This window comes from Ictidomys tridecemlineatus, chromosome 3 (assembly GCF_052094955.1).
Source record: "Ictidomys tridecemlineatus isolate mIctTri1 chromosome 3, mIctTri1.hap1, whole genome shotgun sequence".
NCBI classification, from domain to species: domain Eukaryota; kingdom Metazoa; phylum Chordata; class Mammalia; order Rodentia; family Sciuridae; genus Ictidomys; species Ictidomys tridecemlineatus.
Window position 1 is genome coordinate 85735246 of NC_135479.1, and position 15508 is coordinate 85750753.

The following is a 15508-nucleotide window of genomic DNA, read 5'->3' on the forward strand; positions in this document are numbered from 1 at the left end:
TGAAGGGTGAAGGGCAGGATGGAGCATCCCAGGACACATTAATTAACAACCTATAGCTCCCTTTAGGGAGGGGCAACCTGGGACGGGTCACCTTAGCAATAGGTTGGAGCAGGGGCAGATTCTTGATAAGGATGGAGGAAGGGCTCTGAAGGAATTAACCTTTCAATCACTCAGAGGACAATCTTCAGCTTCCCAGACTCACTCAAAATTGGCCTCCTCGATTTGGCCTGATTGGATTTACCTATCTACACTGACTGCCTATCTAATTTTAGGTTAACTGGGATGAGAAAAATAACCAAGCAGATAAATGAGTAAAATAATCAAGAATTGTGAAAAAGCTCTGAAGGAAAGGAGTAGTTATGGGATAGCAGTAAAGTGTATGAACAGGTTGTTTTTGTAGTTGCTGGTAGTGATAATCAAGGCTCAGGATCGGGTGTTTGCAGAGAGTTCCAATGGAGAAGTCCTTCTGGAAGGCAGCTAAAGATGGGAGAAAAGATTTGGGCAGAAAGCGTAAATTTGTTATTTAGAACCATGGAAAAAATAAAGCACCCAGGAAATCGAGCACATAGCGAAAATAGTGTAAGTCTGAACTTTGGCTACACGCGTAGGGAGAGTCATAAAATAATCTATAAATGCCCAGAAAGCTTCTGATGCTCTCCGTTTCTAACCAGACTACATTTCCCAGAATGCCTCATCCACTGAGCGCGAACCGGAAGTTTATCACAGTTGCTTCCGGCGCAGGCAGCCTCCAATAATCATGGCGACCCTCAGAATCTCTGTTCCTTTCGGGAGGCTTCTGACAGGTTCTCGGGGAGCCGAACGGGTCTGTTTCCGAGCCCGAACCCAGCCCCAGCCCGATACTCCGCTCCAGCCGCTGCCTCAGCCTTCCGCGGTGAGGCTGTTGTGCCGCTGGCTCAGCTCCGAGGCCGGTAAGTGACCCGCCAGACGTCTGCTAGGGCTTCTCCTGGGAGGCCTAGAACGGCGGCGGCCCCTGCGAGTCTTCCCTCAGTGCATTCTCAGCCGTAGTCGGCTTTCGTAATTCTTTGCCGGGTTTGTCATCAGCCTCCCAGGCTTATTTACGCAGCCCGCCGTGCCTGAGCCCGGCTCCGTGCAAAGCGCGCTGCTAAGCTTATGGCATAGAGTAAGCTAAGGCTGTCAAGGACGCTCCCCTGAGGATCCCAGCCCAGCGGGGAATTGGCAGTGAGTGCTCTGTGACCCGGGCTGTGATAAGGACGCCCACAGTGAGGCATTCAAACTAGATGAGAGGGCAGGGATGAGTCCCTGGAGAGCACTACCAAAGCGGACACCTGGCCCGCCAGCCATGCTAAGGAGGAGAGAAGCCTTCCCAGCAGAGGGACAGCATAAGCAAAGTCTAGAGAAGGGATTGAACATGTATTTTGGGAACTCACTTGGGAGGTAGGGTTGATAAGACTTGATTGTGGCTTTAGGATCTAGGTTTAAAATGAAAAGTTGTTTCTCAAGTTTCTGGCTTGAGCAGTTAAATTTATACCAAGATGGGCTGGAGCTGGAGTTCAGTGGCAGAAGAACGCTTGACTAGCATGTGTGAGGCACTGGGTTCGATTCTCAGCACTGCATACAAGTAAGTAAAGTAAAAGTCCATCAACAACTAAAAAAAAAAAAAAAGTTTTGAAAAAAAATTTATACCAAGATGGAGAATATTAATTGTAGGATGTTTCTGTTTTGGGCGGGGGCGGCAATGCACTATAAATGAGTTGAGGAAATGGGAAGGAAGGTGGAATTAAATTTGTTTTAGACGTATTAAATTTGAGATGCCTTAGAGATTCAAGGGTTAAGTATATAGCTAGGAACATCAAAGTAAAATGGTAACTAAAGTTGGATGAGTGGGTAAGATTGAGGCGAGAGTAGTGCTGAGCGTCTATGTGTGTTAGACATTCTTAAGGGACTGTGCCTGCCAGAGGTGAGCAAAAGACAGCTTTGTTCTTCAGAAAGCTCATCATCTAGAGGGGCACACAGTGAAATAAGCAAACCACCTTAACTTTTTTCCTGAGTGATGTTGGAAGTCACAGGTGAATTTTAAACTTGACAGTCATCTTGATTACATTTTTAAGAGATTTCTCTTAAGTAATCTCTGGAGAGAATGTTTTTCAGTGAGGCTAGAAAGGAGGCAGCGGATGATAGGGGGAAATGGAGGATTACAGAAAGATTTTGGGATATAGCAGGTCATGTTTGTATCAATGTTCTTTTTTGTAAAATGGAGATAATTATAATATTTACCTCATAGGATTGTTGTGAGGATTAAATGTGCTAAATATCTAAAGTACTTAGCTCAGTAAGTATTGGTACATAGTGAATATTTAATAAATGTTAGTGGTTATTATTACTGTTATTTTTACTGCTGCTCTTGGCTGAATGTGGTACACAAGGGAGAATCGTTTCTGGCTTGGTTGATTTCATGAATGGTGCTGAGATAGGAAAAAGTAGGAAAATCAGGTTTGGAATAAGGAAGTTGATGAGTTCTGATTTGGCAGTATTGAAGTGCATGTGAGATGTCCATTGAGTAGATGGGTGGAAGATGATCTTGGCTGGAGATTTCAGATTTTAGAGTGTAAGTGTGATTAAAGTCACAGGAATGTAGGAGATCATTCAGTGAGAATGTGAGAAAGGAGAAAAGGACAGTTCAGAGTTCAGAAAACCAACCCTACTAGGAGTAGCAGACGAAGAAGTGACTGGGAACAAATGGCTTTTTCTTTCCTTTTTCTTGTGGAAATGGAAAAAGAAGTGAGGCAAAGGGAAAGGTGAACTGCATGAGGCAGAGTTGAATTTAAATGGGAAGTTACTGGACTCTGGTATCAGACAGATGTTGGTAAATCCTGGTCATGTCACTTAATAGCTAGTTGTCTTTGGGTTAGCATTAGGATATTCATTTATTTAAAAAAAAAAGGATATCAATACCTATTTTGTGGGTTGTAAGCATTCCTAAAAATGTATGTTGTGCCTGGCTTTTAGGAGACAAATTTGAGGGCCAGGAATATAACTCAGCAGTAGAGTCCTTGCCCAGTGTGCATGAGGCCCTAGGTTCCATTCATTGACAAGGAAAAAAGCCCTCGAAAAAGACAAATCTGGATATGGTAGCAACCATTACTACTGTTAATATAACATTAATTTTTTTCCTGTTGTTCCCAATATTAGAATGTCTTTTTGGCAGATTTTGTCTATATTCACATCCTTACCATAGTAAATGTTCAGTAAATTTTGAATGAATGAAAGAATCTCAGAGGTATTATGCACTGCTGGGATAGATGTTGTACTAATGGGGTTTTTTTTGTTAACTTTTCTATTGAGAGGTCTTGTTGGCCTGTCATTTTTGCTGGCTTCTTATGTACTGAAATCCATTTTAGCAGAATCTCGTAGCTCAGAGATGAAGAAACCTACATTTATGGATGAGGAAGTCCAAAGTATCCTCATCAAGATGACGGGCTTGAATTTGGAGAAGATTTTTAAGCCAGCTGTACAAGAGCTGAAACCACCAACTTATAAGCTAATGACCCAGGCACAGTTGGAAGAGGTATGTGAACATAGGAATGTTAGTAGGATATCTTTCATTAAGGGATTAAACAAGATTTCCAGAGGCCCCCACAAACTCTTATAACTGTTCTTCCACAGGCACCAGTGAGCAGGTACCAGGCACAAAATTGGGAAAAGAATTATGAGTAGGCAGGTAGAGAGGAGGTGGGAGTGTGGCCAAAAGTGAACAGACTGGGCATATGGGCCAGGTCTGGGTTTCCAAGCAGAGGCTCCTCTCTGCTCCAAACCAGCCTGAGTATCCTTCCTTTTTCCTGCCTGCTCCAGCTTCCTTCCTGGAGAAACATCTGCTGTGAGCTGCCTTGGGGCTGAAGCTTTGGTGAAATTATGAGATCCTGCTGAGCAGCATCCTACTCCAGGCACCAGTGTCCTCCTGGAGCCATGGGTACTGAGACCTTTGTGAAATACACTTTGATGTATGACTATGTGAAGCAGTAAAGCTTTTCTTTCTCATTTAAAAGTAGCTTATAGTCGCAAGAAATTAAAATATCCAGTAGTAGTATATTTTGTGTACAGTGAAAGTCCCCTGTTTTTCTCTCAGAGGTATCCACTTTAATAATGTGGCAAAAAGCGGTGTTGTCAGGGGTTAAGAGTGTGGGCTCTGAAGTTGAATTTCCTGGGTTCAAATCTCAGTGCCACAACTTTCTAACAGTTTACTTAGCATCTGTTTTCTTTTCCATGAAATGGAGGTAACAGTAGCACTTAGATAACAGGAAAGTGTGGGCATTAAGTGAACCAAATATATTAAGCCTGTTTGAACAATATCTGACGCATAGTAAGCACCCGATAAATGCCTCCTCTGAATCAAGAAGCTTTTATAGCCTGGTGTTGTCTCACCACTTTTTTGCTGGTGTGATAATTGCTAAGCCTATGGACGCGCCTGTCTGGTCACACCGCAGGAAAAGGCAGGGCCCATGAATCCAAGTTTGGCTTTTTACTCACTATGTCATTGCTATAGCTTTTTTTCTTTGCAGACTTTAGTCTTTTTCTTTATTAGTTTCTACTTTTGTCAGATCATCCTTTGGTCTGTAATCTTGTGTCTTTCCTTAAGAAATATTTTATTTCATTAGGCTACCAGAAAGGCAATTGAAGCAGCCAAAGTGCGATTAAAAATGCCACCAGTTTTGGAAGAACGAACACCAATAAATGACGTGTTAGCTGAAGATAAGATCTTGGAAGGAATAGAAACTGCCAAATATGTGTTTACTGATATATCATATAACATACCACACCGGGTGAGTATGTGTCTAACTGCAAATTGATCTTTGAAATACTATGTGGTGATGGGTTTGAGGAATGATGTGACCTGGTTCTGTCTGATGCTTTAAAACTAGAATTCTTGTGACTAGGTGAGACCTTTTGGAAGAATTAATATAAGAAGGAAAGAAATGCAGACCAACCCATGTTATCATTTCCCTACCAATTATGGGGGCTGAGTATATTTCAGATTGACTGCAAAGAATCAGGTCTGCTGAGACAGAACAAGTTGTAAATAGACAGAAACTCACCACACACCACAAGTGGGCAAAACCTACAGGACAGTGAGAAAAGGAAGTGCTTTTGGCCTAAGATGTATTGCTCTCCTTTGCTGAAGCCTTTTAAGAAGAAGGCCTTTTTCCACCCTGCGTATTCCATGGTGCCAAGAAACTCAGACTTCCCAGTGGATTTTTACTTTACAGCATTTTCAGTAAGAGCGACAGATGTTTCTTAGGTAATTTTCAGACATCACTGCTTCTGTTTTTATTTTCTGGTTTCTCTTCCCTTGATTGCCAATTTAAAAGAACACTCTGATTTTTAAAAAATATATCAATTTTGTATTTGGGCCTTATAAGTAAAGAACTAAAAAAAAAAATAACTTTCAGTTCAGCCCACAAAATACACTAGAGTACTTCAGAATGCTGAGTTTGAAAGATGACCTCATATTACTCATTCTTTGATCATATATGATTATGGCTTGAAGACAAGATTTCAGCTGTGTGCATGTCTCTGCACCAGCCATCTGCAACTGACATGAATGGGAATCACAAAATTTCATTTTAATTATGTTTGCAATTTAATTTTGCTGGTTGTGGGAACATTTTAATAACTTGAAAAAAAGAAACTTAATTCTGGTTACTCAAATTACCAAAATTCTTTTGAGGAAAAATTATTATATTGACATCTGCTATTTTTTTTTCTATTTGCAGTATTTGATGAAAGTTTTAATTATTTTATCCTCAGAGATTCTTATACCCCTGGAATTGTAAGAGTCAGTACCATCTGGTTAATTTATACATTGATTGGGTGTGTATCAGTTACCAGCAATGTGCAAAGTTCTGTGTATGTCTTTGTAACTCATCACACATCTTCCTGCCCTTGTCCAGTTATGTAATATCTGAGAAGTGCCAAGAATCTTGTACACATAAATTGCCAGTTGAATGGTACAAACAATGGGTGGAATTCAGAGGAAGTGATCCCGTGGCTTGGGATTTGCCTCTTGGCAGAGTAAAGAGACCAGAAGCAGATGGACCAGTCAGTCTTTCTGATATATATATATACATCTAATGCCAATATGAGGAGTCACAGAAGTGTAGAATTAACAATTAACAATCTTGGGTTTGTTCCTTTTACCTCAGAGACTTTTAACATAGATCATAAAGTGTTAAAATCTATTTAGATGAAACTTTGGAATGGGGAAATGAAATAATTTGAAAAGGTTTTTTAGCATTTTTTTTATCTCTAAATTGATTTAGATGAATCTTGAATCAGTTTTAGTTTGAACCATTTTATGTATTGAATCCATGTTACCACTGTAGTTGGTATTCATAAATTTTAAATTTCTAATAGATGCACAGCAATGATTAGCAAAGGAAGTATCAAACCTTGCCAAAGTCTTTGCAATTTAAAATGATCATGAACTCCTATGTACCTATTGTGTTTTATGTTTCCAACCTGCATTTTATATTGCTGATTGCAAACTGTTCTTATAATGGACTTAGTGGGACATAGGAACTAAATATAAGCCTAAACAATTCATCCTTGATCATGTTTTCTAATTCAGGAGCGTTTTATTGTTGTCAGAGAACCAAGTGGCACACTACGAAAAGCCTCTTGGGAAGAACGGGACCGGATGATACAAGTTTATTTTCCAAAAGAAGGTCGCAGAATTTTGCCACCATTAATTTTCAAGGAAGAAAACCTTAAGGTAAGGTAAATTGTGTTTTATATTGTAGACTCAGTGGTGATGATTTGTTGAACCAGTTGGCTCTAGTTCTATTTGGTATCTTAGTGTTGGATAAACAAAGGTAAATGTCTAATGATAACTTGACTAGGGTTTTTTTCCTCTCTTTCTCTTATAATTGGTGCAGCTGGGATTTGAATCTAGGTGTGTGACAATTAGCCCCATTATTTTTTTATGACTCTTTTTTTTTCCAGTCCATCTTTAATTTTTTAAAAAAATTCCTGACATTATAGAACTAAACTGAAATGTATTAATAGTCCACTCTTACATTTCCATGACAAACAGAAAAAATTATGAGCCAAAAACAAACAAAAAACAACAAAAAAGGGAGAAGCTTATAAAACTAAATATGTATCTTAGCATTAACAGCTGAATAGAGAAAGGAATTAAAACACTTTAAAAAAATCACGAGTGGATGATAAAGTATGTAGAAACTGAAAATTTACAAACTATTTAAAACCTGGAATTGCTGACTGTTCAGAAACTACCCAGATGGATCATGGGTGGTGGTGAACAGCAGAAAGGGATTATGGATGAATCTGTTCTAGCTGCTCCCCATGCCACCTGTCTCCGAGGAAAGCCTGACGTTGATTAGATACTGAGCCAGGCTAATGTTGGCAGCAGATCGTGATGGTAACCTGCCTATCAGTAGATCCTTCCACTGGGTTCGCAATTTTGATCTGCGCCCCAGATATCTCACAGATCTCATTGATTTTGACTCCTTGACGCCCAGTTATGCATCCAATCAAATCATTTGGAATGGTGAGTTCATGAGAAGTAGTCTGAGCAGATGCATCTAAACCTGCACTGAATCCGGTGTTGCCATGCATGAAGTCATAGGAAAATGAAACTGTTGCATTGCCAACTGGTGCAGCTTGGTCATATCTGGCTGTGAATGGCATACTATCCTTGAATAGTATAGGCCTCTAGAGGTGGTCCCTCCAGGTCAGGGTTGAGAAACATTGACGGGGTGGTTTGGGGAAAGCTCACACTGTCGCTGCCTGTGCTGTACCTGTCCTGACCACCTGCAAAGATGACTGGAGAACTTGACGGCTTGGGCCAGTACGGGATGGTCACGCCCTTCCAGGGGGACTGGGAGAGTCTCCAACATGACCAAGCAGATCTGTTTGTCACACTCAATGATGGATTGTGTTGGCCCACTCAGTTGAATTGGGGAGCATATCCCCTGCCACCTGGACTTGAGCCTCTGTGCTTTCTCGTATTTCCTTAATCTTGCAACTACCTTTTCCAATGAGAGAGCCACACTGACTAGCAGGGACCACCAGCCTCAGAGTGACCAGGGGTCTACCGGCAGCTGTGCTATTGGTCATAGAGCTGCTGATGTCCTCTCCCAGTTTGTCAATGATCATAGCAAAGGCTTTGAAGATGGCATTAGTGGGTCCAGCCAAAGTGATAATTCTCTCAGGACAATTCCCTTCTGAGATATTGATACGTGCACTACCCTCACATATCTTAACCGATTCTCCTTTCTTTCCGATGATACTGCCAACTTCCTTTCCATGCATAAGTAGCTGAATGGTGAGAGTGACATTTAATCCACCTTCAATCACACCAGTGTCCTTGTCGAGAAGTGTTATGAGGAGCTGGACTTTGGTCAAGTCTTTGGTCACTGGTGGGGGTGAAGCCAAAAACTGCAGGCGAAAAACGAGGGGAAAAGGGGAGCGGAAAAGGCGAGCGGGCGGGGATGGAACAATAGGCTGGGGGTGGAACAATAGGGGTGGGTGGGAAGGCAAGGCGCCCCCCCCCTCCCCGCCCCATGGTGGAGGAGGAAGCGGGGAGTAGAGGAGGAGAAAGGGGGAAAGAGACCCCAGGGTTGGTGGAGGGCGGGAGAGGGCACAGATTGCTGCTGCATCTGGCTGCTGGTCTGGGCTCTTTATGACTCTTAATGGCACATTTTGTGTTATCTTGGATGGGCAGGCCTGTGATGGCACCAGGACAAGTGCTCAACTTTGGTGTTCACATCTAATTCCAATTCTGCTGTGTGGTTTTAGACAATGTACAGCAGGGACCGGCATGTTGATGTCCTCAATCTCTGTGTTGCCCAGTTTGAGCCAGATTCTACTGAGTATATCAAAGTGAGTATATTTAATAGCTTCTGAAATACAGGTGTAATTATGGTTATGAACAAGATTTTTAATCTAGCACAGTGAGTTTTGTATTTGATACAGGTGAATGAGAAAGTAAATACCTGAAGATCTATTATGAACAGATGTGTGCCAGATCCATATTTTATTCATAGAACCATCCTTGATTAAAGATGAGGGAATTTCACCTTGGGGAGTAAAGTAGCTTGCTGAAAGTTGCATTGCAAGTAAGAGATAGGATTAGAACCCCAAAAATAACAAAGCCTATTTTCTTTTTAATTTATTGTACAGAAGTAAAGTTACTTACTAAAATTTGCCCAAGTGTGTCTTATAACTCAGTATGTGTCCATTAGTACTTTTTATGTGTGAGGTATTATTGTGGGTAGTTTATGTGATGCCATGAGCCAGGAGAGAGTTTGCTATGGCAAAGCCTATAGCCCAGTACTGGTTGTATGGAAGGCTGCTAGGTAGGTATGCAGGTACTTATCACTGGAGCCTACAGAGTATGCTCAGGAAAGCTTCATAGGGGTCTTAAAGAGTGTTCTAAGAGGGCATGGAACTCTGTGGCAGGGGGAGGTGGGTGAGAAGAGGGGCTTCAGGTGGAGAGAATAGGATGAGCAACAGCTAGAAAATAACCAAGAATACTTGAGAATCCCAGTCATCTGGTGCTTGAACATGCAATGCATATATATATATATGAGTGGTTCAAGATCAAGCTGGAAAGGTACTTGGGTCCACAGCATAGGTACCCTTGATTCTAGGCTAGACTTCAGTCAGCAGGCTCTGAAAGCCTTTTGAATAGAAGAAGCCCTCACCAGAGGAACGTTAGTAAGAAGGAATGGGTGAGCTGAATGGAAGGTGAACTGATCAGCTTAGGGAGAAAAGGAGGAGTGAAAAAAATATTCTTGATTTATTTTTTCCCAGTGACAAGAGAGAGTGCTCAATTATTTGCAGCAGTCTGTGTATCTGAGATCCGTGCTTGGCTGCTAGACAGAACTAAACAGGGTGTAAAGTTCTGGTGTTACTTGTTCTAGGCTGCCATACATTCCTGTAGTGGAAAAGACACAGATTTGCTGTTTTCTAGGCAAACTCTTGTTAATAAAAATCCTCTTTCCTCCCTGAGTTGGGTTCTAGCAGGAATGTCCAAATTATACAAATTGGCTAATGAGAGTGGAGGCAGTAAGTAGACCTGGATTTACTGGTGCTCTGATAGCGGCACTCATGCTGGTCAGTGTAAACTGAGTAATGCTGCTTAGATCTTTTTATTTTCCTGTTTCTGAAGAGTTGCATTTTATGTGGATAGGTTCACCACCAGACCTATGAAGATATAGATAAACATGGAAAGTATGACCTTTTACGTTCAACAAGACACTTTGGTGGAATGGCTTGGTATTTTGTAAATAAGAAGAAGATTGACGGTTTGCTGATTGACCAGATTCAGAGAGATTTGTAAGTATGATCTTAGAAGACTCATTCTTATTGCCCTAACAGTGTATCTGTGTTAAAGCTGTGTGTTTTCCCATTGATCACAGTAGCTTGTGCAGTGATAAACAGAAGATTTCACTTACCTCGGCTTGTGTAGGTTTATTCTAGCATGACTTAGTTTTTCCAGTCCTTGCTTTTGTGTTGCGTAACAAGACTGGATTCTTTTGAGAGGAAGTGACTTCGGATCTGCATGGTAGGCTGTGAGCATTGACTTATCCTGGGCTCACCAGTGCTTCTGGGTATCAGTGAACTTTCCAGATACTCAAAGGATGATGTAATAGCAAATGTAAAGAAGTAGACTTGACCCTTTATGGGTGCTTGTTTTCTTTAAGAACTATTTTTAGGGCTCTTAAGTAAGTCATCATGTAACTTAAAAATATTTTTGCTTTTCCTAAAAAGCTTGCTTTCTCAGGATTTAAAAACATCAGAAAGGTTAGTTTTTTCAAAACAATGTAGAACAAAGACTTGAATTTTAGCTTCAAACTGGTTTCCTTCCAGGTTCTAGTTGAAAATAATATAAGCATGCATTATTTTGTTGTGCTTTACAGATATTGTGTTTTATTATAAATTGAAGATTGATGACAAACTTGCATTAAGCAAATTCATTAGCACCAGTTTTTAGATAATTATTAGCATTTTGTAGCGATAAAGTATTTTTTAAGCAAATGTATGCATATTGCCTTTTTAGATATAATGTATTATACACTTAAGTAGACCACAAAATTGTGTAAACTATATGCACCAGGGAACCAAAAAATTTGTGTGACTTACTTTGTCATGGCATTTGCTTTATTGTGTGGAGCTGAAGCTACGGTATCTCCAAGATATGGCTTTAGTGTACTTTACAACTAGTGATAAAACCAGAAAGAATTGTTTTTTTCCCATTTTTTCCCCCATTTCCCATTCTCAATGCAGGGAACATTGAGCTGACTGCATATTTTTTTATTGGTTGGGTCAGGAAGGCCCAAAATGACAAGGAGAAGAAGTGAGCATGGCTGTCAGAAAGTCAACTTTCTATAAAAAGCCTTTTCTGGGTTCTAAAGTCTGAAGAAGATGATTTACTGATCATTGGCATCTTCAGGCTGTTGGAGTTTGAGTAGCCTATGTGCAATTTGAACCATGCACACAAAGTAAGCCATTTGGAACTGGAAGGTTCCACGTGCCCATGTTTGGAAATAGTATCATTTCTCCTAGAAATAGCAGTCCTAAGGGTGATGATTCCCAGGCCAGCCTGAGTCTGTAGCAAGTATAGTGTGATTCAGTACAGAAGGCAGAAATACGCCTTCATCCTCCATAACAAGGGCTGGAGTGATTGGGATGTGCAAAGAGTGTGCCTTGATGAACTTCAACAGTGACATTTATGAATGAATTTTTTGCTTAAAAGTTCCTCCAACGCAGTCATTCTTAACTTATTAAAATATATTTTTATAAGAAATAAGATCAACAGAGATGTTTAATAAGTTTTAAAATGAAAAGTTCTTTACTGAGGTATACTAACCTGTGATATTGTAGAATTTCTCATGTAAGCTTCACATCTGAAATGTCTCATGCGAGGGATGTCTTAGTACTTAACCCCTCTGTGGTATGCTGCAGGGGACATTGAGCTGACTGCACATCCCCAGATGGGCAGGAGAGGGTGCGCATCCTTAGTGAGTGGAGACCAGGTCAGAATTATGATTCTGTACAAACTTAATGAATATTTAATCCCACTGATGGTTTTGTAGAGATCCTTTAAAAATATTTTTGAAAATAGTAATTTATTTGCTCTTAATATTAAGAATAGGCTAGGGATTAGGCTACATTTAAATACAGAAATCCCATTTTAGCAGAAACTTAATGAGACATGATTATAATATGTAGAAGCCCAGTTAAGCTCTTCATATTTTTATTTTTAATTTTGTTTAAAGAGATATTTTGTTGCTACATTTATTGGATTTTTGTAGGTTCCAGCTAGCAAAATAGATGTGTAATTAATTTTTGTGTTATTCATTTTTTTTTGCCCCCAGAAAGATTCAGTATACCAAGCAGCTTTGACTTCTCAGTTTTTCCAATAGATTGTGTTTAAGGGTTCTTTAGGGTAGGTGGGGCTTGGGATAGCCCAGGACATTTCTCTGAGGTCACCATGGTTTGAGGAATTCTGCACCTATTCCCATGTTCACCCTGTGCTGTATCCCCTAGTTCAAGTGATGGGAAATTGGGGAAGGTCAGAGTGATGCCCAGGGGGTAGGGTGGGGAGTAGCAGTGAAGTAAGGTGTCTTCACCTCTCCAACCCACCTAGGGGCCAGTAGCTCATTAAGTATATACAGCAGATCCTCAAAACTTGAACATATTTTGGTGGAAAAGCAGAAGATTGATGTGGGTGGAACAAGTTAACAAGCAGGGAAGGAAATGATATGCTCTTGGGCCAGGTGACACAGGGCTAGCAGGCCATGGGTTTTACTGTGAGAGTAATGGGAAGTCACTGGAGAGACTGAATGTGTTCTGGATCTGTGGTATGTGGGTGATTTTATATATACAAAGTTGTATGCAGCCATGCACTTAAGGTTTGTGCAATTTATTATATTTTTTATTGAAATAATATTTTAAAATAACAAAGTAAACATGAGCACTTGATTATTTTTACTCCTCTCACTTTTGATGTGGTGAATGGTAGGACTGTATGAGAAGATATTGGTTTGGGGAAGGCTAGGAAAGTTGTTTTACCAGGAATTGAACCCAGGGGCGCTTATCCACTGAGCCCCATCCCCAGCCCTTTTTATTTTTTAGAAATGGTCTCGCTAAGTTGCTTAGGGCCTAAATTGCTGAGGCTGGCTTTGAACTTGTGATCCTCCTGCCTCAGCCTCCCCAGCTGCTGGAATTACAGACATGTGCCACCATTCCCCGTGGGAAGTTTTTGTGTTTATAAAATGTGTGAATTGAATTCTTGTTCTGGTTTCATCATAGGTAGTAGTGACACTAAATTCTGGCAAATTTTTAAATTTCCACTTTAAAAAAATTGCTGGTATAGAACCTTTCCTTTTGTCTATTGTGCATAATTTCATATATTACAAAGATACTAATAATATAATTAATAATATAATTACAAAGATACTAATTTTTAACTAATAGGTTTCCATGGATATTCATATGGATTGGTAGTCAGGTTCCTCTTATAGAGGCATTTGTCTACTAATTCAGTCTCAGTGAAAATTGGTTAGCAAATGCTACTAAAGGCGAGTGGCTTTGAGAACCACCAACCTGTTTATAGGATGAACTGGATGCTGGTGGATTGGGCTAACCTGGAAGGCATCTACCACTAGGAGTGGAGTTTCTGTGAGACATGATGTTCCATTTCTAAAAAGAATGTAGCCACATTTGAAATATATTCACTTTTAAATTGGGTATTTTCTGTGACTCCTGCCCTACCTGCCTCACAGAGTTGCTCTGAAGACTAAATCAGTTAATTTTCCTAAAAGTGCTTTTGGAATTCTACAACTGAGGGTACACCCTGGAATTCTACAACTGAGGGTATACCCTGGAATTCTACAACTGAGGGTACACCCTGCCCCCCTACCAGCCTGAGGAATGTCTGAAATATCATGTAGTTTGATGTTGGCACATGCGTGTATAGGCCTGTGAAGTCAATGAACAAAGCCCATCTGTATCATTAAGCTGTTTTTACTCTCAGACTTGATGATGCCACCAGCTTGGTCCAACTGTATCACATGCTCCATCCAGATGGCCAGTCTGCTCAAGAGGCCAAAGAGCAGGCTGCTGAGGGAGTCAATTTAATTAAGGTAAAGAGTCTTTTTTTCACATTGGCTGTTTTGTGATGCTGATTGAGTTGGGAAAAATTTAGAAGTGGGTCATATTTAGCAGTAACTAAACAAATCTGTGAATATGAAACATCTGTGATCTTGAAAACATCAGTGTGATTATAGCTCTCTTGTAGAAGCAGATGGAGTCGGGGGGGGGGGCTGGGGGGGAGTAGTCAGGTAGGTGGGTGGTGGGTGTGCTGACAGCTGGAGTCTAGAGAAGTTCAGATAATTGGGGGCAGCAAGTCCCTGGTTCTTTGAAATACTGCAAAGGCAAGCTGCATCTGAGGTGCTAAGTCACCAGCAGGACCAGGTGAAGGACTAGAATATGTCCCTAGAGCAGTGTGGTGTTATGTTAAGAATATGTCCTATCCTTCAGTGTGGTGACATGCTCACTGGGGAAAACCCATAGGTGTTGAGGGGAGAGGGTGATGGTGCTTGGCTGGATACTGCCAAGCCTATACACTTCTCACACCATGGGCTACATAGATTTATGTGTAAATGCTGAGAGTTCAGATATTTTCAGGAAGGGAAAGGGAGGTCACTGTGTAATTTAACTTCTTCTAAATGGACATGGTTTTGTGGAACTGGCTTCTGTGCCAATAACATTGTTTGCATACCGAAAAGCAGTTAGGTTACTAAGGATAAAAATGACCACTCTAAGTGGAATAGAGAGAAACTACAGAACAAATCCTGATTTTTCTGTGATTAGCCAGATAAAGTAAAATGCTTTTGGAGAAAACATTCTTTGAAGTGAAAAATGAGTTTGCTAACTCTCATCTCATCTCTTGAACCCAGTTGGTTTTCATTTTAATTGTAGCATAAAGTACAATATCAGGTCCTTTTTTCCTGAAAACAAGCTAAAAGAGGTAATAGCCATTCTGGTATTTAGAATCAGTATTGCTTTTTCGGATCTTGTGTATTTATTGCTTTCAAGAGGAGAAGTAAAAATCAAGGGGAAAAGCTGTAACACTTGGAAGACAACTGGGACTCTTCTTGACATGTTAATAATGTCTTTAAATTGGGAAATTTTACAAATAGTATACGTTCTATTGTTTTAAATTGTATGTCCTACTGTTTTAAAACCATTTTTTTTTTAAACAGGTCTTTGCAAAAACTGAAGCCCAGAAGGGAGCATATATAGAATTAACACTGCAAACTTATCAAGAAGCATTCATGAGTAGTCATTCTGCAGCTTCCTGAAAATATTTTAAAAATACATTTCAATTTACTAAAACCTTCCTTTGTTAATGTTTATCTTAATGTTTAAAAACATCAAGATCAAAAGGTCCTGATACATAGTTTGTTATATATTTTTTTGTTTTTTAAATTCCACATAG

At 40.2% G+C, this 15508-nt stretch overlaps 1 protein-coding gene and 1 pseudogene across 3 annotated transcripts; one reads left to right on the top strand and one right to left on the bottom strand.

Moving 5' to 3' along the window:
• The first annotated feature begins 716 nt into the window (after positions 1-716).
• Mrps22 (mitochondrial ribosomal protein S22) lies at positions 717-15405 on the top strand. Of its 3 annotated transcripts, none has more exons than XM_005328068.5 (8): positions 717-929; positions 3381-3547; positions 4635-4799; positions 6605-6748; positions 8797-8880; positions 10193-10338; positions 14042-14150; positions 15273-15405. In XM_005328068.5, the coding sequence occupies exons 1-8, from the start codon at positions 758-760 to the stop codon at positions 15369-15371; spliced, it is 1086 nt and encodes a 361-aa protein (XP_005328125.2). In that variant the 5' UTR covers positions 717-757; the 3' UTR covers positions 15372-15405. The 3 variants fall into 3 exon arrangements, with proteins under 3 accessions (XP_005328125.2, XP_013215318.2, XP_040125818.2); XM_013359864.4 differs by having other exon boundaries at positions 3384-3547; XM_040269884.2 differs by lacking the exon at positions 717-929 and adding an exon at positions 1095-1600.
• LOC101957624 (poly(rC)-binding protein 2 pseudogene) lies at positions 6978-8727 on the bottom strand (annotated as a pseudogene).
• Positions 15406-15508: the final 103 nt, after the last annotated feature.

What these genes read in the sequence shown, in the direction of transcription:
- Mrps22 (XM_005328068.5), top strand. Translation starts at nt 758, where the DNA reads ATGGCGACCCTCAGAATCTCTGTTCCTTTCGGGAGGCTTCTGACAGGT. An exon ending in CTGGCTCAGCTCCGAGGCCG is followed by an intron (nt 930 to 3,380) that starts GTAAGTGACCCG and finishes AATCCATTTTAG; the next exon opens with CAGAATCTCGTAGCTCAGAG. An exon ending in CCCAGGCACAGTTGGAAGAG is followed by an intron (nt 3,548 to 4,634) that starts GTATGTGAACAT and finishes TTATTTCATTAG; the next exon opens with GCTACCAGAAAGGCAATTGA.